The sequence below is a fragment of the Cricetulus griseus genome, chromosome 5, assembly GCF_003668045.3.
Source record: "Cricetulus griseus strain 17A/GY chromosome 5, alternate assembly CriGri-PICRH-1.0, whole genome shotgun sequence".
NCBI classification, from domain to species: Eukaryota; Metazoa; Chordata; class Mammalia; order Rodentia; family Cricetidae; genus Cricetulus; species Cricetulus griseus.
In genome coordinates this window covers 38783376-38808881 of record NC_048598.1, presented here as the reverse complement: position 1 = coordinate 38808881, position 25506 = coordinate 38783376, and the positions used below count along the sequence as shown (strand labels likewise).

At 41.2% G+C, this 25506-nt stretch overlaps 2 protein-coding genes across 9 annotated transcripts in view; one reads left to right on the top strand and one right to left on the bottom strand.

The window, feature by feature from the left end:
- Ncf2 (neutrophil cytosolic factor 2) overlaps positions 1–4507 on the top strand; it is a 30685-nt gene extending 26178 nt beyond the window's left edge. For all 3 annotated transcript variants that reach the window (XM_035444909.1, XM_035444908.1, XM_027417373.2), the window contains 2 exons: positions 1109–1286; positions 4070–4507. In XM_035444909.1, coding sequence (XP_035300800.1) covers positions 1109–1286; positions 4070–4182 — 291 coding nt within the window. In that variant the 3' untranslated portion in view covers positions 4183–4507. The remainder of the gene's footprint in view (positions 1–1108; positions 1287–4069) is intronic.
- A 2797-nt stretch (positions 4508–7304) lies between these two features.
- Smg7 (SMG7 nonsense mediated mRNA decay factor) overlaps positions 7305–25506 on the bottom strand; it is a 67931-nt gene continuing 49729 nt past the window's right edge. For 3 of the 6 annotated variants that reach the window (XM_027417366.2, XM_027417368.2, XM_027417367.2), the window contains 13 exons: positions 24788–24858; positions 22811–22871; positions 19342–19461; positions 18233–18653; positions 14831–14975; positions 14038–14420; positions 12670–13041; positions 11853–12002; positions 9819–9899; positions 9388–9547; positions 8621–8791; positions 8351–8496; positions 7305–7838 (listed from right to left, as the gene is read on the bottom strand). In XM_027417366.2, coding sequence (XP_027273167.1) covers positions 7725–7838; positions 8351–8496; positions 8621–8791; positions 9388–9547; positions 9819–9899; positions 11853–12002; positions 12670–13041; positions 14038–14420; positions 14831–14975; positions 18233–18653; positions 19342–19461; positions 22811–22871; positions 24788–24858 — 2395 coding nt within the window. In that variant the 3' untranslated portion in view covers positions 7305–7724. The remainder of the gene's footprint in view (positions 7839–8350; positions 8497–8620; positions 8792–9387; positions 9548–9818; positions 9900–11852; positions 12003–12669; positions 13042–14037; positions 14421–14830; positions 14976–18232; positions 18654–19341; positions 19462–22810; positions 22872–24787; positions 24859–25506) is intronic. The other 3 variants (XM_027417369.2, XM_027417370.2, XM_027417372.2) reach the window with 3 other exon arrangements.

Sequence of the window (25506 nt, the reverse complement as noted above, 5' to 3'; positions counted from 1 at the left end):
AATGGGAGCTGGTATAAAAACCTAGGATTGGGCTATAGAGATGACTCAGCGGTCAGTAGCACTGCTCTTCCAGAGGTCCTAGGTTAGATTCCCAGCACCCACATGGCAGCTCACAACCATCTGTTATTCCAGTCCAGGGAATCTATTGTCCTCTTTTGGTCTCCATGGGCACCAGGCATGCAGGTGGCACACAGACATACATGCAAACAAAAAACATAAAAAAACAAACTAGACCTGCAGACTCAATGGGGGCTATTTCCACCTCACTGCACTGCCTTGGGGAGGACATACAGCCAGGCATAGTACCACACATTTAATCTCAGTACGTAAGAGGCTGGAGCAAGAAGATGACTTCCAGGCAGCCCTGTACTACCCAGAGAGACCCGCCTGCCTCAGAAATGTCTTTTAAAAGTCATGGTTCTGAAGCTTTAGAGAATATGAGGATTACCTAGAGCTAGCACTTAGGAAGAATGTTTTAGTAGGTTTTAGATGGAGTGCAAAAGCTGAATTTCTAACAAGATCCTTAGTGTTTGTGCTAGGAAAAGAGGATGAGTTCAGTGCCAAGAAACTTTAGGGCAGCAGGATGGCTCAGCCTGATGATCTGAGCTCAACTCCCAGAGAACTGACTTGTCCAAGTTGTCCTTTGAGCTACTCATACAACATGGCTCACAGGTACATAAACACACACACACACACACACACACACACACACACACACACAGAGAGAGAGAGAGAGAGAGAGAGAGAGAGAGAGAGAGAGAGAGAGAGAGGAGAGAGACAGAGACAGAGACACAGAGAGAGACAGAGAGAAGCTAGCTGAATTTATACCATAGATTGTCATTTACTTGTGGCTCAAATTATTTCCCAATATGAAAGGAAAGAACAACACCTACATTAATCACCCTGGGACTATTTTAAGATTTCAGTAAGGCAACTTAGGCCTACTGAGGGTTCTGTACACCTTTCAGTTTCATTTACCCAACCATTTAGTATTCATAAAATATTTTAGGCCTATGCTAAGTTCTGAGCATCAACTGCTTCCATTAGTGGTTTTCAGTATTCACTGGCCAACAAATTAGCAAATTTAATAGGCCCCTTGCTATTTCAGGGTGATCAAGGTTTGATAGACGAACCCAAGGAAAGTGAAAACTTTGATGTCAATACCCGGACAGCAGAGCCTCAGCTTAAGGAAGGAAGCCAAGTAACAGCAATCTTCAGTTATGAGGCCACTCAGCCGGAAGACCTGGAGTTTGTGGAAGGAGATGTAATCCTGGTGCTCTCACATGGTAAGTCGTATTCCAAATCACAGAACTGGACTCATGTATCAGTAAAAACAAGGTCAAGGTCAGACAGAGAACATCAACTCTTAAGTCAATAGTTTCAACTGACTTCCTAGCTTTTGGTAAAAGGGTCCACATGCAAGGGTGTGGCTTTCTCTATTAGGGACAAGACTATGACATCATCTTGACTGTTCCAGTATGTAATTGGCTTTAATTGTTCTGCCTTTGCTATAAACCATAAAACCTTTAATTGTACCTTCAGGAGAGAAGGGGAGGGCCCATTCTGCAGTAGAGGCACACTTGTGACTTATCTGATTGTTCGGAACCTATGGATTAAGAAGTGAACCAGACTGGAGGGATGGCTCAGTGGGTAGCAGTGGCAGGGCTTTCGGAACAGGGATTCTAGTATTCATGTAAAATCCTGGCTGCGGCCACATTTGTGCCTATAACTCCAGTACTGTGGGAGCAGAGACAGGCATTTTGGTAGGACTGACACCTCAGCTCCAGATCCAGTTAGAGTCCATCTTAAAGGGCTAAGAGAAGACAGACACCCAACTACTTCTGGCCATTGTATGCGCAGAGGCTCTTTACACACAGGTGTGCGCGCATATACACACACACCTTCCCTACACAAAAGTAAAGCATTACGTGAAGAAGTCTCAGTGATTCTCAATGTTCATTATACCTAAGCATCCTTTGAAGGGTTAAGTTTATTGGCCCACCTTCCAGAGTCTGGGTCAGATGTGGGGTGAGGCCCACAAAGTTGCACTTCTCAGCAGTTTCCAAGTGATACTGGTCTAATTATATCAGGAAGTACTGCTGTAATTGAGGTGAGTACTGAGCATCAGCTGCTTCCAGATGTTCTCCATCTGTTCACTAATGCTAAGCATCATTAAGGCAAAGTAGTATGTAGCTGTTTATAATAGCAAATCCAATAGACTGAGTGAAAGACTTGCGGTTACCTGGATAGGTGTGTCAGGGTTTCTATTGCTGTGGAAAGACACCAGAACCATGGCAACTCTCATAAGGGAAAACATTTAATTGGGGCTGGCTTACAGTTCAGAGGTTTACTCTATTATCATCATGATGGGAAGCATGGCAGCATGCAGGCAGACGTGACATCAAGGTAGCTTAGAGTTCTACATCTTGATCTGCAGGCAGCAGGAGACTGCCACACAGGGCACAGCTTGAGCGTATGAGACCTCAAAGCTATCCACCCCCCCCCCCCCAGTGACATACTTCCTCCAAGACCACACCTCCTAACAGTGCCACTCCCTATGTGCCAAGCATTCAAACCCATGAGTCTATGGGGACCATTCCTATTCAAACCACCACAATAGAGTATATACAACTCATCGTGTATAGTGTAGCAACTCAAAGGAGAAAAGCATTTTCTTTCAAAAGAGATTACAAAATCAGTAAGGACTGGGCTTAAGAACCCAGCACCATGTTGTATAACATCTAGCTTTTTGTGTATGTGGTGGTGGTGTTGGGTAAAATAACAATGAGAACACACAAGAAAAACCTTAAGAAGACACCATATCCTATGACACTCATGATAGCCACAGTGGTTTAAGCAGGCAAGTGTCCCTCTGTGCAATCTGTTCTCAAGATAACAATGGGAGACAGAATTTAGCATCTATGGAGATGAAGCTTTAGTGTGTATGACTTGCTGGGATCCTCTTCAAATGGACACTGGCTAACTAAAGCTTGAGATACAGTCAACAGATTCTGCATTTTGGATATGTTCCTAAGACCCAGGCAAGCAGATGCTTCCAACCCATAACCAAACCATAAATAGAAGACTGAAGGTAGTGGTCTGCACCTTAACACTCTAGAGGGAAATTGGGGAATAACTAATGCTTAATCATAGTCTACACTATACTTGTTTTCAAGACAGGGTCTCACTATGTAGCTCTGGCTGACCTAGAACTCACTGAGATTCACCTGCCTGTTTCCCAAGTGTGGTGATTAAAACGGTGTGCACCACTATGCCTGGGACTATAGGAAGTTCTAGTAGCATATCCAAATATGACTTCTGAATGGCTCTTGTATGTTTAAATGGATATAATTAACCTGTATGGTGTGATTTGATGATTACTTTCTGGGTGTCTCTGTCCTTAAAAATGGGGACAATAACTTTTAACTGAGTTACTTACTGTTAAGCCCTGAGTGTGTATTTAGTCACAGTGAACATATCTTATTAAAGGATTATTATAATGCTTGTTTTTACAAATGTACTAAACCCAATTCAATTAACAATTTTTTCCCCCCAAGACAGGGTTTCTCTGTGGCTTTTGGAGGCTGTTCTGGAACTAGCTCTTGTAGTCCAGGCTGGCCTTGAACTCACAGAGATCCGCCTGCCTCTGACTCCTGAGTGCTGGGATTAAAGACGTGCGCCACCACCGCCCAGCCCTAACTCCAAGTTTTAAGGTGTTGATTAATCACTATTGAATTTACCAGCATGCCCTTTCATGTTATCAAAACGAATTCCAGCAAAGCCTAGATAAGATGGTTTCTTAAAAAAAACCTAACAAACCCAAAAACTCCCCTTGATGATTCATGTTCCGTTCTTGTATATTTACAGTAATTCATCCTACATTTTACTCTTATTTATCACATCTACAACAGAACCGGTAGACTTTATGTTCACTTTAACCTCAAATTACTTTCCAGTATGTTACCACAAAGGAAACGGGAAGATGACTAGCTGGGTTAAGTGCTGACCACTTATGACAGTGCCATTTTTCCTGTCTTTTAGTAATCAATATATACTTTGCTTTTATCAGTGAATGAAGAATGGCTGGAAGGAGAGTGTAAAGGGAAAGTTGGCATTTTCCCTAAAGCCTTTGTTGAAGAATGTGCAACCAAGGACTTGGAAGGCACTCCCAGAGAAGTCTAGGATGCTCTATAACCCACAAAGCTGAAGAGCGCTAGTGTTTTCAAGATTTACCCATCTCTGCTATGCACCAAAGACATGTTTGGAAATCTTCTCTAACGTAACATTTCCCTATTAAAACTGAACCCATCCCACAGTTGTGAGAATTTGGGATGATTTCCTTGTACATGAGAAGAGGGAGATAAATTTTCTAGAAAGGGAATGAAGGGCTCTTCTTGGGTGCTGGTTACCCAGATATGAACTTCATGAGAACTTCCGGAGTTCTCATGCCAAAGGGTGCATCCTTCTGTTATGAAAATAGAACAGGACAGTGTCCAGACCCAATAGATGATTGGGAATATTCTTCCTGATGTTAAAGCTTAGGTTTCATTAAAGAGGAGCTAGGTTTAATCAGGTACCCATGGAGTAGAAGATTCATTCCCATGGAGAATTAAACTCTCACAGTGAAAGCTCTTTATGCCTTGTTAGATGGACACTTACTAAGAGCTGAATAGTAAACACATGGCTCTAGCACCTGAATGATGAAAAGCTGTGTTCAGGAGACAGGCTACAGCCATTGAAATCCTGCTGCTTTACCTGTGCTATTCAACACTAATCCACGTGATAAAACTCATGTCATTTTGGTGGTCCCTGTTACCTGGGAACAAGGATCCCTAAACAGTAGACCTTGGGACAGTACCGCCCTGCCACTCTTTGTAGCACATAGGGCTTTACTATTTTTCAAGTTTGTAGGTGCAAGTGAAGAGCAGGAAGGACATGGAGTTTTTTGAGTTGTTCTTTGGTTTTTCAAGACAGGGTTTCTCTGTTTAGCCCTGGCTAAACCAGAACTAGCTCTGTAGATCAGGCTGACCTGGAACTCACAGTGATAGGATTAAAGGCATGCATCAACACGGTCCGGCAGGAAGTTAAGTTTTACGTGGAATCACAATCTAGGTGAGAGGCTAGTACACTGTTGAAGTTGCCTTTGGAAACTGGACAAACTGGAAGAGAGACCACCCTATGGCTAACAGTTATCGATGTTGGTGTCAGAGTCAGTGAAGTTTAAAGGCCAGACAATAAACTGAATCACCTCCTGATGAGTTACAAAGTAGATTGTTCCTGCCTTTACAGAAGCCACTCTACTGAAGAAAGAACTGTGGCAGTCTTATTTCTATCATTTTCCAGAACAATTCACTGGAATGCTAAAAAAAAGCAAAATTAACCCCAAAGCATAGCCAGTTGTGACCATCTTTCTTTGTTCCTGAAGATGGATGAGTAAGTTCTAAGCTCTGTTTTTACTTCTGTACCTTTAAGGCAGAATGAACACTCCACACAGAGTTGGTTGGAGAGAACACGGTTTAATTAAAGGCAAAGCTGATTTCAGCAGCTGCAGATCTTGCACAGACAGACCGGGGGAAAAAAAAAAGAAGAAGAAGAAAAAAAAGACAAACCAAATCAAAACACAAAGGAAAGTATTACACAAAACCAGTTGAAGATTCTCCTCCTCTTCCTCATTACCCCACAGTGAGGATGGCAAGGTGAGGAACCCTGCCGAGAGTCATAAAACATTCCAAACACCAAATTCTCATGCAGACTGGGGCTGAAGATGGGAAGTGGGTACTACTGGGAGGGAGCTGGTAAACCTGTTGGCTGGTCTAAGGTGCAAGAATCAGTGACATTTCCAACATCGGAATGTTGCAGCTGTCTGAATGCAGAGCTTACATACACAAACCGGGTGAAGGGAGCAGGGAAGGAATAGGTAAGAGGACAAAGGTGGACACAGGGAGGGGACTGGAGCAGCACAGAGGGTTTCATTTGCCATTGGGTGGGGGTAGGGAGGGGTTCACTTCCAGACCTTTCAAAAACAAAACAAAACCAAGAAAACCCAAATACCATGTCAAACTAAAAGAGCAATAGAGTAAGTCTGGGGCTCCAAGCACTCTTTCTGAAGAGCAATACCTCACCCCTCTCATTGCCGGGGCAGCCCAGACCCCAGTGACACCCGGGGCTCATGGATGTGCTTTGCTCTACAGCTGTCTTCCAGCTAAGTTCCACACTAACTCCACACTTAGCCCTTGCCCTCTGGGAGAGTAGATGGCCATGTGTGGACACACACACATGCACACACACGCGCACACACACCTACTTCCCAGAAAATAATCCCTATCCTAGCACAGCAATTGGACATTTAGATTGTTTCCATAATTTCCCCTTAAAATATTACTTTTCCAGGAAATGACTAACAGAAATGCTGTCCTTCTGTTCCTACACAGAACATCTTCAGTTCTCTTTCCTCCCAATAAATATCAAATAAAGAGTTTATTCCTTTCTTCCGCCTGTTCCAAAGCGGCGTTCGTTCTGTTTTCTTCTGTGCACAGTGTGCATTTGTCCCTGTTGCCTTCAGTTTTGTTCTTGAGGTGAAGGCTGGGAGCCTGTGACTGGGCAGAGGCCCGGCTCCTCTGTAGCGATGCAGGCACTACTGCTTCCTTCCTCTTCAGACCGTCTTTTGGGCCCCAAGTGCTGGCCCCGTGTTGCTGCTTCTTGGCGAGATGTTGTACACATTAGGGATAAAACAATTACTAGGATACAGCATATGGCTAAAGGGGTGGAGACTGGTGCAAGAGGCTGGTAAGCAGGATGGGGACACAAAACCAACTTAACAAAAAATAACCACACTGAAAGCATCCACCTATTAAAATGTGTTCCAGGCTATGAATGGAATAGCCTGCCTTCTGTGAGACTGCTTGCTACGCTACTGCAAAAGTGTAGGAATCAAAAACATTAATTTGAAATCTTACAGCAGCCACCTGCTGGTCTAGCCCAGCAGCACCACCCACACTGCATCCTCGATTGGGGCTCGAGCACCTACAGAGTGAAGGGCATTTCCTGCTGGAGTTTCCAGGCTGGAGGAAGGCCTACCAGAACCTTCTATGAGGCCTGTACTCTCCCTTATGGAACACTCCCACTGGCTTAAGAGGTCAGTTCCCTGTCCCGTCACCACCGACCTCTCACAGGAGCAGCAAACAGGACTGTCTTTGCTCCACACTGACTAGAAGTACACCTGTGTATGGAAGAATTCAGTGTGATATTTTGCTACTGAGAGTAATAACAATAAAAGATGTTTAAGAATAATTTCAACTACATTCTCAGTCAGCAAAGCACTCATAATGGATTCCTATTTTATTCCCCAAAGAGGAAAAAAGGACTGAGAAGTTCCTATTGGCTTCTCCCATCTGCCTTCCCTTCTCAGCTTCCACTTCCCACGTGTTGGGGACATGCGCGGTGGAGAAGGTGAGAGGCGTGCTGTCAGTAACTGAGCGAGACAAACAGCAGCTCCTCTCTCCTCCGGAAAGCCCCGGGGAACCAGAGTTCCGGATGGGTTTTTTCTTTTTGTTGCACTGCGAACATTTCGTGCACACTCAGCGGGCTGGTGGAACACTTACACCCTCTCGACAGCAAGAAACAGACAAGAGGGCTGCCACCTGCAGGGACTGTGTGGGCCAGTCCTGCAAACCCAACATGCCATGGTTTATGGAGCCTTCATTCCCTGGGTCGCTATTGTGGCCTCAGTGTGGAGGGTTCATGGCACCTTGTCCCCGCTGCTGTTTCTGCTTCTGCTGCATTAACAACTGCTCCAGAGCGGAGGGTCCAGGATGCATCATGGAACTGGACCAGATAGACTGCAAAATAGCCCAGAAAATTGTCAGCAGAGGTCAAATGTCTTGCTTGTCTGACAGGGATCTGTTTTAAATCCTAGCCAGCTGTAAAGGCAAATGTATCCTCTAAGTCCCAAGCAACTCAGCTCTAAGAAAAAGTCACCATGAGACTTGTTCCTAAGATTATTTTAAAACTTCAAACAGTGAAATTGCTGTTTTTGAACCCTAAGGCAGGGTTTAGATATGAACCCTAGACTGGCTTGGAAAGATTATCCCTCTCACCTATACCACTCTGTGATTACAGCATGTACCACCCTTGACTATAAAGGTTTTCAGCAAACAAAACATTTAAAATTATATACTCCTAATTAGTCAAATAAGGTTAAAAATCAAACACACCAAGACAAGCGAGAGTTTTCACACCAGGTTGAAACCAAACCTTGGACACCCCAATACTACACTGGGTTAACCCCATGTTCCTCTCAATCTCAAGGAGGAGAAAGCAGAGATGCTTCCTGCTCCTGCCGTCTACTCACCTTTAGGCTTTCCATGAGGACAGCAGAGGAATCCTCCATGGAGGGGCCATGGCCTGTCCAGGTGCCACTTGGAGTGGTAGCCTGATGCCAACTGCTCTCAGATGATGATGTTGTTGAGAGATAATCAACGCCAAAACCACCCATGGCTAAGAGATGAAAATGGGTAAGAATTCAAAATGTTTTATCATTGGCAAATATCATGCTCCAGGCAAAATTAGAGCAAGTCAGTCACTTTCCTTTTGCCTGGCAGATTAAGAAATGTGAATCTACCTGGTTTATCAGTTTTCCATCGGTCTGCCGGCCGCCTATCCCTGTTATCTGGAGTCCCAATGGGTCCAAAATTAGAGAAAGGAGCAGAATTATGGTTATGTGTTGGAGGAGAACTGGGCAGGCTGCTTGGGTTAGAGGAATGAGGAGACTGGCTGGCTGGTGTTGAATGATCTGTTAAATAACAACATAAGAACATTAATAGGTGTTTCACAAACCAAACCAAGAACTAATGTTTCCTTCAGATGTGATCATCAAAGTGTGAATGAAAGCATTCTAATTAGGCTTTGGAGAAAAGGCCGGACAAAGGCAATCTGTGTCTGACTGCACATATCCAAGGCACATTCTCCACCCTATAAAGGAAACAAATTGCAGACATTTCTGTTCTGACTGTTTCACCTAAATATTTACAATTTTTATCCCTCAGAATATCTTGACCTTAAGGATTATTATAAATTAGAACTTATGAAATTCAAACAAAGGGGGGCATCTTGGTAGTTAAGAGCACTGGGTGCTCTTCCATAGAATTCGGGAATTTGATTCCCAGCACCCACCATCAAAACCATCCAGTTCCAGGGGATCCAACACCCTCTTCTGGCCTCCATGGGCATTGCACACACATGGGGCACAGACAAACATGCAGGCAAATGCACATACACATAAAGTCCCCAAAAACATTTTTAAAAAGAGAAACACATGATAACAAAAATCCTTCTAGTTACTGAAGGACTAATTCTTAGTCAATATGAAAGAAAGGACAAGGCTGATACCTGAACTGGCAGGAAGTGATGGAGACCAAGGGGTCCCTTCAAAAAGGGAGTACAGTGATGTTTCCTGGGAGGCAACTGAGGGGTTCAGTTCTGCCTTGGAGCTGGTTGTCAGGTTCTTCCCATACACTTCATTGAACATACTGCTGTTTGGATATCGCTCCTGAAAGATGTAAGTTAACAATCCAGAGATTAAGAAAGGCAGTGTCATAGACACAGGGGCTCAGCAGGCCTAAGCTTTCTTGGCAAGACTACCTTCTTTCACTTTTATTTGAACAACCAAGCTCTAAGAAATTTAAACGTTTCAAACTCATAATATATAAGTCACTAGTCTGCCCCAATCAGAGACAAATGAGATAGAACCAAGGAACCAAGACTCACAGAATACTACTACATTGAAAAGAAGAAACAGTAAAAACCTAATTTTTACCCACCTGATTGACAGAGAATCCAGTGAGGGACAGGAGAGAAGATGAGTGTGACATGAGCTCTGAAGGCTTCTCCAATAAGGATTTCTTGGGGGTGGGGGTTCGACACAGAACACAAAACAAAGAAAGTGATTCTTTCCATTTTAAAGTAAAAGACTCTTACTTGTACTTTCACAATAAAAGACTACCACTTAAGTACCAGTCTATCAGCCCCACATGTACACAGTTTAAGATTTGGGAAAGGTTAAATTCATGTCTGTCAATACCATGACCAGCTAAGTGCCAGTTGCCACAGGTGAGTCAACCTTCTTTCCTGGGTTTATCCTGGTACAGTGCAGAGATGCAGGCAGAAATCAGGAGTGTTTTTTAGCTGTGGCCCTCAAGAATTCCCTTAGCAAAAAATGATGAATTATCTTTATATTGATGACTTTAAAAAGCCTTTCAAATCCATTTTGATAGCTGGTTTTGTTTTCCCATTTCCTAAAGCAGCTGTACTTGTGATATACATTAAACCACTAAGGTGAGTTTCTATTTAGTGGCCCTAAGAAAGTTATTGGGAGTAGGTGAAAGAAAGCTGGTCTAAGGTTTTCTGTCATTAGACAGCAGTTTAATAATGTGCTCAATACCCATTATATGTAAAGCATTTCACCTAAATATTTACAATTTTTATCCCTCAGAATATCTTGACCTTAAGGATTATTATAAATTAGAACTTATGAAATTCAAACAAAGGGGGGCATCTTGGTAGTTAAGAGCACTGGGTGCTCTTCCATAGAATTCGGGAATTTGATTCCCAGCACCCACCATCAAAACCATCCAGTTCCAGGGGATCCAACATTGCATTATCAACTATGTTAAGTACAAGACGGGCTATTGTTTTCCACTGCTTTTTTTAAACATGCAAATTAGAAGAAACATTCAAGGCCCCACTTGTTCTACCATCATTCTATTTCTAACCAAATGGGCAGGAATAAGAAGAGTTTATGGACAAGGACACAGGGGACACACAGGCACCACCCGAAGTCTCAAACCACACCATTAGAAAGGCACAAGACCGGCACACATGTGAGGCAACAGAGTAGCAGCCAAGCAATACATCCCCCAAGGGAAGCCTTTACTACCACTTGCCCAGGCAAGTTCAAGTACCAGGGATGGTAGCTACTATCACAAAGCTATTTTTATTTCTCCTGATTCTATGATTAATGCATCTTAATCCTAAGTATTTTATTGTCCTCTATTTCTGGGAAGGAAAAGGCTAGGGAAAAAAAAAAAAAACTCTCAAATCCCTTTTATGTTATATTAAGATGTAGAGAAGGAGAGTCAGTTTCATAATGTGCACCTTCCTTCCTATATTTATTTATACCCCACGCACTGAGTTAAAATATGATACAGATACTAGTAAGCATAAAGAATGACATTCTGCAGGCTGCAGTCTAGAAGACTGTTTTCAAATAGGTATCAGTAACCAATTCTTGCATTTTATCCTATATTATCATGATTCTTTACATTCTTAGCCACTCGTTTATAGTAACCCTGTTTCCATAGAGTTCCTTCATTTTTACCCATTGTGTTGTATGGTTCCAACTCTGAATTTAGATCAGGGCTCTTTTATGGTTCAGTGAGCCAAACAAGAAAGAGCCATCAATCAGTTATAAAGGGTGGAATGTATTTCTTTTAATATTTAGAATACATTTGAGAATTAAAAACACTTGACATGTGAGTTCAGGGGTATGTACTGCCTGAAAAGGGAGTTAGCTTGCCAGCATCACACAGAGTATAGGCAGACAAGCACAAGATGCTTTCCAGCTGACAAACAGACACATATCCAGCTATGATTATAATTTGGGGGAACTAGAGTCAGTACCACTGGTTGTGCTCTACTACATTATCGGGTTAATATCAGGCAATATGGAAATATACTTTATATTCCCATTAAGAGGAAAGCCCCAGAAAGAAGAGCTCACCTATACTATGTATTATAAAAGCCTCAGAAAAGAAGCTGCGGTTAGAGCAAGAAGCAGAGTTATGTCAAATACATACAAAGAGGCTTCGTCCAGGAAGAGAGGCGAGAGGACCCAGCAGAGCTGGGTAAAGATCAGGAGGGTTAGAAAAGATCAGCTCTTCCTCTTCCTCCAAGGCAGCCAGACTCTTTAACAGGTCCGGAGGAAGCAGAGGGGAGCTCTTGGGGTCCTAGTGGCAGAAAGGATCACTGTGAGATGCAATTAGGGACAAAAGCACATAAGAATAGTAGCATGATTAGTTGGATAACACAACTAAAGCCAAGGGTAGAGATGTAATTAATTGTGATGCAGCACATAGAGGAAAAGGCTGAAATACAAATGCAAAGTGACACAGCCAAAGAGAAGGAAGACCAAGTCATAGAAGAGTAAACCACGGCTAGAGCAGGACATAAATGTTCAAGCAGCTAGTGAGTAAAATAACACACAGAGCAGCTCTTTCAAAGTTTTACAGCACTTTCTCCTGTGTAACCAGAGGAGGGAGAGGACTGACTGACTTTGTTCCACTTGAGAAAGCAATTTGTTTAAATATCCACGACACCTGATTTTTAAACTTAGATGATTCAACCCAACTAAGCAGCTCTTCTCAGAATTCTCTACCATGACGCCATTAGATTATTTTTGTGCCACCAATACAGTTCAATAATCAATTACTGAACTCTTCAGTTCCCTAAACACATGTGATTTTGAAGAGGCCAAGTCCTGTGCCATGAGTAGACTTTATAATGTCCATTTCTCATAGACATGTGTAAATTTTAATGTATCAACTTAAACTGTCTAAAGCTCCATATGTCCCAAGCCTATGTTCACAGAACCTGGTGATAGGAAAGGACACACACCTCAAATGGCATCCTGGGCACAGGGTCCTGCTCTGGACGGAAGACTCCTGGTGACCGCTTGCTCCTGCGGTCCATATTTGGTTGCTGTGCCATTACTGCTCTGTTATCAGCCATGCTGTAGGAAGAATCCCAGTAGAACTCTGGGACCTTGACTTCTGAGGGATTGTGGTTATATGGCTCCATGGGGAAAGGCTTCATTTTTTTCTCTAGAGGCTGCTGCTGTATTACAGGAGGCTGCAATGACGGCTCAAACAGTTTTATAGGGTCTTGGGTCTGAAGGTAGTAGGGCTGTTTCACAGGCATAATTTTCCCTAGTGGGCCTTGAACCTGAGGGGGATTCCACAGCTGTTTGGAGGCATCTGCCTGTTGATACTGAAAAAAGAGGTGCCTATCAACAAGTCGAAGATAAACTGCAATTTTTGTTTTTGTTTTTGTTTTTTTTTTTTCAAGACAGGGTTTCTGTCCTAGCACTCACTCTGTAGACCAGGCTGTCCTCGAACACTCAGAGATCCGCCTGCCTCTGCCTCCTGAGTGCTGGGATTAAAGGCGTGCGCCACCAACACCCAACTGATAAACTGCAACCATACTGATAGTTAATACTCAAGATTCAGAGAGTGAATCTGTGGGAAATTAAAACCAAGACTCTAGACAAAAATGCAGTTTCCTTACTCCTTAAGATTTTAACACTCAACAATTCTGAGAAGACCGAGGCCTCCGAGTCCCCACCCTCATCTTTGTTCAGTTCAATGACTTAAGAAGTGCCATGAATGTGTCTGTGAGGCAGGCCCTTGTTTCATGTGCTCTAACGATATAACATTTAAGATTGGCATCACATTCATCTTATCACCACCTAAGATTACAATTCTATTTCCATTCTGTTATTTTTGTTCAAGTAAGGATTATTATGATGTGGAGGATGGCAAAGTTGGTAAAGTAAGATCTCAAGTTCTGTCCCTAGAACCCATGCAAAAATGCTGGTCATGATGGTACATGCTTATAATCTCTGTGCTAGAGAGGGGGAGACAGGAGGACCTAGGGCCAGCTAGTCTATCCCAATTGGTGAGCTCCAGTCAATTAGAGACCCTGTCTCCAAGGAGGTGGAGGGCATTTTTAAGGATGACATTATGCGGTCCTCCAGTTTCCACACTAAAGCACGAATCACGTGCATATGCAGCCAGCCACTTGCCTGTGCATGCACACATTCACATTGAGAAATAAGATTTACAGAAAACCTGTAATACAGTGAGCAATTAAGTTGCATGGAAAAATGATAGTGAAGATCTATATACCATCCTTTAAATGGCAAACACTGAATTATGTCAGCATCTCTCACTATTCTAGCTGGCATTACACACAACTGTTGCCTACCTGTTGGAATCCAGAGTGGTGAGGTGGGCTTTTCCCCAAAGCTGGTATGACTTTTGTAGGGGATTGCTGTTGCTGAGCTAGAGCTTGAACCTGCAACTGGCTTGTAGACTGTGCTGTTGGCTGAGCTGGTAAAGATGTAAGAGGTGGCTGAGAAGGTGGCTGTGATTGTTGAGGTCCCTGGTTCATTGGCCCTGGTCCAGAGGGCCGTTGCTGGCTGTAAGGAATGTGGGACTGTTTCCCAGCTTGCACCTGGTTTCCTGCTGGAGAGTGAGCTGTAGACTGAAGAAAGGTTCCTGGGACAGAAACACCAGCTGGGAAGGTGTAACCTGAGCCCATAGAAAATGCCACAGGAGGGGGGATAACATATGTTGGGGGCGGGAACCCTTCAAAACAGAAGAACACAGATTTAGTTCTAAAGAAACTTAACAAGAGAAAGGGGCAAAATTTGAGGGGAGGGCATTCTAACACATTATAAAAGCAACAATTAATCATACATTTCTTTAACATGACGTTAAGAAATAGACTATAAGTTTACTTTTCCTTTATACATTAATCAGACTATTCTAAAGATGCTTCTCGTGTTTAATGATAACAAATCCTTCATAGTAGCTACCAGCACTTATATGTGAACTATTTAAAAAAAAAAAACCTCAACAAGAATCCTGTATTAGGAAACTTGATCTTCTTTCTCCTATAGGATACAGCTTAGCAGCATGACCCTAAGGATACAAAGTATCCCATGAGCAAACAGAAAGCTCCATATAGATGAATCTGGTAGTGTGTGTGTACCTACCTGGTCGGCTGGGAAGAGGAGGGAAGGCTCCAGGGTGATGAATAGGGATGAACTGAGAATTATTCGCTTGACTTGGAGTTTGAGTGACAGGTGTTTTCCTGGCTTCAGACACTGGAGTCTTTCTTAGTTCTGTCTGGGATTTTACCTATAATCAACCGAAGCAAAACTATAAAATCCTCATTCTCATGTGTTAGAAATAAACACCTACTCTAAGAAAATATTTAAAACCTCATTATCTCCAAAGTATGCCGAAGAAACCTAAACTCATCTAAGTTAAATACAGGAAAATCAAAATAAATTACTAGTAAAAGAAACAAGAGCTTCTTAGCTTTACTAGAATTATTTTGCTTTCACATGACCACAGAAAAACTAAATAAGGAAAAAGAACATACAAACCATTTGTTGTACAAGTGAGATACCTCATGCCAACAGGTTAGAAGACTTGCCTATGATCTTCAGCTGTCTAGGGCTCTTCATGCTGAACTGTGATTTAATGAAAACTATTATCTCACAGGTGACATACTATGGCTCTCGCTTTAATTTCAACTAAGTAGTACTTGCGCAAGGTTATTTAAACATGTAGGAAATACTTCCAGTAGCAACAAACAGGCCCAATGTTCTAAATATCAAGCCAATAAAATGCTATGTGCAGTGTTCAAGGTTGAGAAAAAGGCAAGAATATAGGCAATAGTGGCCAGGCAGTGTTGGTGCACAACTTTAATCTCAGCACTTGGGAGGCAGAGGCAGGTGGAACTCTGAGATCAAGGCCAGCCTGGTCTACAGAGCAACTTCTAGGACAGCCAGGGCTACACAAGAGAAACCCTGTCACAGGGGGGGGAAAATCCCAAAAAACAACAAAACAAAAAAGGCAGTGTTAACAGAAAAAGTTGGTAACATTATGTATGCGAATTTTTTGTTGTTTTGAATTGTTGAGACAGGGTCTGCTAAGCCTTGGCTAGCTTAGAACTTGCTACATAGCCCAGGCTGGCCTCAAATTTGTAGCAATCCTCCTGCCTGTCTTCTAAGTGCTGGGATATAGGCATGTACTGTCATGCCTGTATGCCAGACTTATTTTGTTATTTACTGGTAGATCTGAGATGGATGGAGGAGAGAAAAGGAGACTTTATTATCAGCATGGGTCTTACTGGGAGGCCATTACAGAGAACAGAAGACGTTGGACTTAGTCCCCAAATACAGGTCTAGCTAATTTGATGGGACTTTGTCTTGTTATTTCTTTTCCATTGTACCCTCCCTGTTTAGGTCATTCCCTATATATGCATGTAGCTTGGAGGACGGCTCAGTCAGTAGAACTGAGAACCAGAATCCAATCTCCAAACCCATACAAACATGCCAGGTGTGGTGGTGTGTGCTTATAATCCCATCAGGGGGAAGGCTCACTTGCTAGCTAGTCTAGAAAAACTGGTGAGCTGTAGGTCAATGAGAGACCATTTCTCAAGGGGAGCAGGTGGCCTTTCTGAGGATGACACCTGTGGTTGTTCTTTCACCTTCAGATATGTACACGTGTGTTCCAGCAAAACATACGAAGACACATAAGCCTGCTTATACAAACATTAAAAAAGAAGGGAACCACATTTTATTTGCCTCCCCCCCACCCCAATTCTATCGGGCAAGTAAACCGAAGGTGTGTATTCTTTCTGAACCTCAAACAACCAACTGCATTTCCCACAATGAACTAACAAATCACAAAGCTACTTAAGTAGTCACCAAAACATTAATGGTATTAATAAAACAGTTACCATAAAAAAAATTACCAGTGTCTCTTTGGAAAGGTATAAAAAAAAGATTAACAGAATAGCTGGGAAGTGTTTTTCTCAGCATGACTTGGGGTGCTTCAAAAAAGTTGTTTCTCCAATTAAAAAGTGGGGTACAGAACTAAATAGACAATTCTCAATAGAGGAATCTAAAATGGCTGAAAGAACACGTAAGTGTTCAACATCCTTAGCCATCAGGGAAATGCAACTCTAACTCTGAGATATCATCTTACTCCTGTCAGAATGGCCAAAATCAAAAACACCAATGAAAATTTATGCTGAAGAGGATGTGGAGAAAGGGGAACACTCCTCCACTGCTGGTGGGAGTGCAAACTTGTACAGCCACTTTGGAAATCAGTATGGTGACTCCTCAAGAAAATGGGAATCAGTCTACCACAAGATCCAGCAATTCCACTCCTAGGCGTACACCCAAAAGAAGCACATTCATACAACAAGGACATCTGTTCAACAATGTTCATAGCAGCACTATTTGTAATAGCCAGAAACTGGAAGCAGCCTAGATGCCCCTCAACCGAAGAATGTATAGAGAAAATGTGGTACATTTACACAATGGAGCACTACTCAGCGGGGGAAAAAAAAAAAAAAAACAATGGAATCTTGAAATTTTCGGGAAAATGGATGGAACTAGAAGAAACCATTCTGAGAGAGGTAACCCAATCACAAAAAGACAAACATGTTATGTACTCACTCATATGCAGATTTTAGACATAGAGTAAAGGATTACCAGCCTACAATCCACACCGACAGAGATGCTAGTAAACAAGGAGGACCTTAAGACACATACATGGTCCCCTGGAGTAGGGGGAAAGGGTCAAGATCCCCTGAGCAAATTGAGAGCACAGGAAGAGGGGGGAGGGAGCTACGAGAATGATAAGGGAAGAGGAAGAATGCAGAGGTCATGAGGGAACAGAAAGGTTGAGTCAGGAGAAGAATAGAAGAAAGGGTATGTGATAGGTAGGGTTTTAGTTGTGGGGGGTGGTGGTGTTAGGGGAAGACGGGAGGGAGATGGGGGGAGATGGGGGAAGATGGGGATTGTCATGTAAAACAATCTTGTTTCTAATTCAAATAAAAAAAATGATTAAAAAAAAAGTTAAGTTTCACTTTGTACAGTGAATCTTTTTGTTTTTGAGATAAGTTCACTATGTAGCCCTGGCTAGCCTGGAACTTACTATTTAGATTAGGCTGGCCTCTACCTCAAAGACCTACCCACCTCTGCCTCTTGAGTGCTAGGTTTAAAGGTGTATATATTACTCTAACCAGTGACTTAAGGGAAAAAATGAAAACAAAAAGTATAAAAAATGTAATACACCTCTAATTCTACTGGATGCTATGAAACCCAAAGACTTTTCTGAAAGATTAGTAAGTTGTAATAATATAAAGAAAAATATAATCCCGTGTGGAGCTCTTAAAGAGAACTTTACAGACTCAGAACTCCCTCAAATTGGTAAATCAACTATCTACCACAGCTCTTTACATACCTTCCTATGTGGTCAAAGAATACACTTAAACTTCAGAATGGCCAATGTACTGGTCATTATGAATGAAACAAGAAACCTTGCCATTTGTGTGAGCCTTCCTCTACCTGCTTTATAGTTCAAATACAGCTTACCTGCACTGCCACACTCTGCTTTCCTGTTTCCTGTAACTTTCCTAAGGTGCATCTCTTGGTCTCAGCTCTCCTCTTGTTGCTGTCCTTCTTTGCATCATCCTTAGTTACACCTTTGCTACAGTCCCTTCTCACCTCTTTGGGAGGAAAGCTTCTTCCTTGCTCTCTGTTCACTTCTCGTGGCTTAATGTTCTCTTTGAAGGTGACCACTGGTTTCTCTCCTGTGTCACAGCTGTTGTTTGGATTTCGGCCCGTAGACAGCACTGACTTCAGTCCTGGGCTCCCATCTGTAGCTAGTGACTCTATCACAGATGTTTCTTGTAGGATGAGATTCTCTTTGGCTTCACTGGGGTCTTCTAGTATTAATTCTGGAATTTCTGTGATAAATAACAGTTTCCCTACCTCGTTTTCACACTGAATCAGCCTAAAAAAAGTAAGAATAATCCATATATGAAAACAGTAACTCAACTAAAAAACAGTAACTCAACTTTGTGTAGCTTCAACAACTAAATATATTTTTAGGCCACACACACACACACACACACACACACACACACACACACACACACACGGAACGAGAATAACAATACAGATCCAGCCAGTAGCTTAGACTCTCAGGACTACGTATTTCACATCACCACAATACATTCATTCTCCTGCCCTTCTCATGTTTCTACTGTGTTTGTATTTATAGAGCACGACGTGAACTTGACTCAAAACTTGTGTTCTTCCCCTACACCAGCAACAACATCTGCCTTGTCTCTAACTAGCCACAAGCTTCATCCTGTTTTATCCTAACTGAAAATGACCAGCACATCCTTGCCAGGCAATCACTCACTGGGCCTGAGAATGCCCAATTCAATTGAAATAACACAGATGCTTGTAAATTGAAACAGCACATGATAAATAAGGAAGACAAGACTAATTCTTCTTATTATAGATAACAGGAAGTGTAACAGAGAGAAGAGAGACCTTTAAATAAACTAATGGGTCATGAAATATACTACAAATACTTAGTTCACTTACACCAAAGCTTAAAATATACATGAGTCTCATGTGTGTATGTGCACTAAGTGATCAAAAAGGAATGCAGGAGAAAGCCATGGGCATACCGTGGCTGATTGTCAGCAATCCATTTTCCTATAGAGATCAAACGCTGCTGTCGTATTCGTCTCTGTTGACCCTCTTTGTCTCCTGTAATACCCTGATGGCCTTTGGAAAAATCCAAGTTCCTAAGAATGACAGCACATTATAGAAGATTAAATACTGAAGAAATTTTCCAGACAACCAAATGCAAAAACTTCAAGATGTTTTCCCACACAGCATACAGAGCACATGTGATCAATGGTTTTACTTGAATTTATACTTCCAAAGATTTCAAATACAAGAAACAAGCTGGTCAGAGTGGTATACGCCTTTGATCCCAGTACTTGGGAGGCAGAGGCAGGCAGATCTCTTTGAGTTCGAGGCCAGCATGGTCTACAGAGTGAGTTCCAGGAGAGGCTCCAAAGCGACACAGAGAAACCCTGTCTCAAAACACCAAAAAACCCAAAGCCAAAAAAAAAAAAAAAAAAAAAAAAAAAGAATAAAGCAAAAAAAAAAACCAAACATCATATTAATGTAATATTTTTACTTTCTGGGTAAGAAGGGAAAATAATCCATAAGCTTTGTTATTAAAGATTCTTTTGTCATAAGAATAAACTATTTTTTGTTGCTTGTTTTGGGGCCCTAAAATTGAACCCAGGTCCTTGCCTAATGCCACGCAAATGCTCTATCACTATATGAAACTCAAGCAGTTTTACAAACACCTGTTTTCTATATAATTTGGCTAATTAAAAAAAATAATCATAACACTAAAGGTCTCTGAAACACATTTTTTAATTTATTATTTTTTTTGTGTGTTTTGCCTCCATGTATGTACATGCACCATGTGTACGTCTGATATCCTTAGAGATCAGAAGAAGGCATTGGATTCCCTGAGACTAGAGTTTCAGGTGGTTTTGAGTTGCCTTGTGGGTACTACTGGGAATCAAACCTGGGTCCTCTGCAAGAGGAAAGAGCTGCTCTTACCCATCTGCCCTAATTCTGAGGGGCCTACTAAAAACAGTATCAATGTGCTTTAAGTCATTCTACTCTAAGGAAAATGTGCAAATGTTATAACTATATAGACAGAAGTCCAAACCAATGTGGAAAAAGAGCTTCTGAGATCGATCTCTCATCAATAAATGTAAAAGAAAAAAGAGTTACTTACGCCAGGGGTAATGGTGCATGCCTATACCATTGGGAGTTGGAGGCAGGAGGACAGCAGGTTTGAGGAGAGCTGAGCCAGAAAGTAAAACCATGCATGTCCCCAACTCCAAAAGACATCAAGTAAACTAGTAGCTGAAGGACACACAAAGTAAGAAATAGTACATACCTTCAGGAATAAGTAATTAAAATCAAACCCAATAAAGACAACACAAACAATAAAAACAAAGTGAAAGAAAAATGGAGTTCCTTTCAAAAAATCCTTGGAAAGTTTCAGAGTGATACCTGAGCTGGCACTTACCAGGCAGGACAACTGCTGACCAGGATGGTAAAGGGAAGGCAGAGGAACAGCATGAACAAATACACGGAGGAAAATACAGACCCATTTTAAAGGACACGATGAGTGCCAATATATAAGTGGGGTTAGGAGCAGGACAGTGTGAGGACTTGACATCAAGTTAAAGGAGACCCCAGAGTAACTAGACAGGTAAACCTGAGTTTTTGTTTTTGTCATGAGACGCTGTCAGTGCTCACTTCAAAGTGCTGAATATTAGAGGCATTTTGGTTATAGAATTATAATTATAATCCGTGATGAGAACAACAAACAGGAATAAAGGCTGATTTATAGATTGGTGAATGTGTGTCAATAGACTCTAGGCTACAAGAATTTAAAAAGGCAAAATTAAAAAAGAAAACAAACTCTGCTTAAAAGTGAATAAACCAGGATTGATAAACTGTTACAAAGATGTGTTAAATAGAGTATCTGTGACTTAACTGTCTTTGCTTTAACTTTCTACAAGTTAAATATCCTTCACAGACTATATATAAAACAGTTAACAAAAATTCAATTTGCATAAACACCAAGTCATTATTAGTATTTGGTAACTAAGATGACAACAACAGTTTTAAGTAAGTTTTAGCAGGTTGAGAAATAACTAAAAACTGAAGTCAGTAAGGGTGCCAACACTGCTCTTAAGAAATTTATAGTAAAGATGCCAGGTGGTGGCTGCACACACCTTTACTTCCAGCACTCCGGAGGCATAGGCAGCAGATTTCTGAGTCTGAGGCCAGCCTGGTCTGTACAGCGAGTGACAGACAGGGCTACACAGAGAAACCCTATCTCTTAAAAAAAAAAAAAACCAAACAAACAAATAAAAACTTACAAAAAAGAAAATAGCAACAAAGACGGAGATTGTGAATTTTATTTTATTTAATAGATGAAAAACAGAACAAACCTAAATGTCAGTAGGCTAAAGGAAGATAGTTATTTGAGAAGAGATGGTTAAAAAACAAAAAAAAACTATGGAGGACGTAATGGAAAAACAATGTAAGCAGAGTAAAAGATGGAGCATGGGAAAGTATGAAGGAAAGAACAAGACAGAGGGTCGACCAAGAAGGCAGGAAGAGACCATTTGAAAATGTTCTTGTAAAATTGGTGTGTAATGCAGAAGGAGACACACACACACACACACACACACACACACACACACACACACACACAGAGAGACAAGAACTATAGGTGTCTTTCTCTATTGCTCTTGGCCTTATTCCCTTAAGACTTTGACTGAAAGGGAGTTTGGCAATTTTGTTGATTTTTTTTTTTTTTCCCTGATTACACACTGGGATTACAGGTACATTCAGCCATGCTTTTCTTCTTATATGGATGCTGGGATCCACACTCATGGATATACAAGTATTCTTACTCACTGAACCATGCCCACTGGCCTGTCACTACTACTGATATGGAAAAAATGTAAAGTAATAACTTTTTAACTAAAATGTCGAATTTCCTGAGTATGGTGTGGTGCTACACATGCCTCTAATCCTGGCACTTGGGAGGCAGAGGCAGCAGGATTGCTGCATGTTCAACACCATTATGGTCTATGTAAAAGCTTCCATCCAGCAATGATTATTGGACACTGCCTCAAAAAATAAGGTGGTTTGGTCTGGTGGCGCACACCTTTAGTTCCAGCACTCAGGAAGCAGAGGCAGACTGTTCTACAGAGCGAATTCTAGGCTAGATGTAGTGAGACCCCATCTCAAGATACAATGATGAATGAATAACAGAAAGGCTCCTTTTTGAGACATTCCTTAATTTTAAGGTAAGTTTTAAAAAAGTAAATTTAATATTACTAGGCAAAGCAATTTTCGTTTCCATTCCTTTGTTCTGTAATTTAAAAAAATACTTCAACTGGTTTAACTTGCATATATACATAAATACATGCATGCCATTGGCCCTGCCCCCTGCCAAATAAATGTTAAAAAGACAAGACAACACAGGCCAGATTCCTATAAATTCCTATAAATTTTAACAACAACTTCATAGCTACTTACCTAAAAGAAGGTCTTAAAGCCAAGAATCCTTGTAATTCAAACTCCTCTGGAAGAGGTGTGGCTAAAGAAAGATAGACACCAAAATTTGTAAACATTTTAATTAAAATCCTGTTATTTGGAAGAGTAATTCAGTATGAAAACAGTGAATAAAAAAGCTATAGGAAGAATGAATGTGTAATGTCCATTCTCTGCTTTCCTACATCATACCCCTGCTGAAGCCAAGTCATCCAACAAGACTGAATGCTAGCTTTGTTACCTATATAACCCCTAACATTCAAATGGGAACACTCAAGGTGCCAGCATAATGTACTTCCTCATCAGCTGTCTCAAAAATTTAGAGCTTCAGTTGGGTGAGGTGGCACATGCCTTTAACCCAGCATGTTAAAGGCAGAGGTAGGTAGATCTCCCAGTTTGAGCCAGCCTGGTCTACAGAGCAAGTTTCAGGACAGGCAGGGCTACACAGAGAAACACTGTCATGAAAACATCCACCCCCCCTCCCCCCCAAAAAAGAAAAAAAATCAAACCAATAAGTCAAAGTTAGAATTCAGAGCTTCAGATCAGATCTAATAACCCAGTGTTCAGGCTACACATGGCCTGTAGGTTATCCAGTGACAACACTAACATCATTGAGCATTTACAAGAAATAGCCTTGGGCATTACCTCAAATCCTTAAAAAAAAAAATCCAGGTGACCCACTGCAAATTACTAATGGAGAAGGGATTGAAGCTCCATGCTCAATGCATGCAGCCCTATTTATGAGGAAATTTTAAATTATAAAAGTACATACATACGCCAGAGGACAACCATAAGTGTCACCCTCAGGAATGCTGCCCACCTCTTCTGAGAAAGGGTCTCTTATTGGACTGGAGCTCACCAATTAGGCTAGACTGGCTGGCAAGTCTGGGATTCCTAGGGCTCTCAGAACTCCAAGACTGGCATCCCTAAGAATCCTCTTGTTTCTGGCATGCCAGTCCTTGGATTTTAGGTGTACTGGGAATTATTTACATGGGTTCTAGGTACTGAACTCAAGCCCTCAAGCTTGAGAGGTGAAGCATTTTATTGACCGAATTATCTTCCCAAGCCCTTAATGAGGAAAATTTAAAGAATGGTCAATAAATGGACTATGACACACATATTAAATAAGATATTATGAAGCCAGTAGAAACTGCTTAACAGCAAATAAAAATATTACATTACTCTGTTAAATTTAAAAGCATTTTTAAAGTTGTATATGACACCCATGTCTGTACATAGGAAAAATTCAGATTTTATTTATATACAAGAGAAACCAAAATATTAATATATTATAAAAATGGTATCTATTAATGTTCCCAATTCCTATTCATGACAATACCAAAAATGAAGGCACATAGGAAAAGAAAGAATTTTGAACTAGAGCTATCACAGGGTCTTAATGAGGACCCATCATTTATTAGTTACTTGTAAGTATATACATGCCAGCAGAAACTTCAGAGACTTAAACAACTAAGATAAGCAGGGGAGGAACTTTCTACCACTGTACAAGAGACAGGGAAGAAAATGGATAGAATTGAAAATTCATGAATGGGGGGCTGGAGAGATGGCTCATAGGTTAAGAACACTGACTGCTCTCCCAGAGGTCCTCAGTTCAATTCCCAGCAACCACATGGTGGCTCACAACCACCTATAATAAGATCTGGTGTCCTCTTCCAGCCTGCAGGCAGACATGCAGGCTGAACATTGTATACATAATAAATAAAATCTTTAAAAGAAAAGACAGAAAATTCTTTAAGGTCTATCGGTAAAGCTGCGGAGCAAGTTCAGGAGAATTACCCACATCTATCCACTTCATCAGTACCAGAAGTCAGAGCCCCCTTGAAACACTGAATTCAAGTAAAACAAACACGCTTCACCAAAAGCTCAGTTTCCCTGGCTCTCAACTTCCACAATAGGTGATGGAGAGCCACAGCAACAGTGCACAATGTAGGCAACTCTTACCATTAGTACATGAGAGATCATCTTCATGGGGATGGAAACTATTTAAAAGAGAAATTAGCCAGGGCCAAATGCTGCAAATTAAAGAAAAATTCAAATTTTATTTATATACAAGAGAAACCAAAATACTAATAAATTATAAAAATGGTATCTATTAATGTTCCCAATTCCTATTCATGACAATACCAAAAAATGAAGGCACCTAGGAAAAGAATTTTGAACTAGAGCTATCACGGGGTCTTAATGAGGAACCATCATTTATTAGTTACTTGTAAGTGTATACATGCCTGCAGAAACTTCAGAGACTTAAACAACTAAGATATGCAGGGGAGGAACTTTCTACCACTGTAAAATCTTTTCAAAACATTATTTGTACATTCAAAACAACACTTAAGAACTGTCTCAATTGTCTGAGTAAAGTAAAAATAATTTTTAGTCATTTACAGTTAAATATAATACAAAATAGATACACAAAAAACAGAAGTTTATTATTTAAATAAAAGCAGAAAAGAGTGGCACATGTATGGCTTAAAAAATAAGTGATTTTTATGTCAAATTCATTTTGAAATATAAAAAATGTCTCTTCTGGGTGCTGGAGAGATGGCTTAGAGGTTAAGAGCACTGAATCCTCTTCCAGGGGTCCTGAGTTCATTCCCAGCAACCACATGGTGGCTCACCATTATCTACAATTCAATCTGGTGTCCTCTTCTGGCACAAATAAA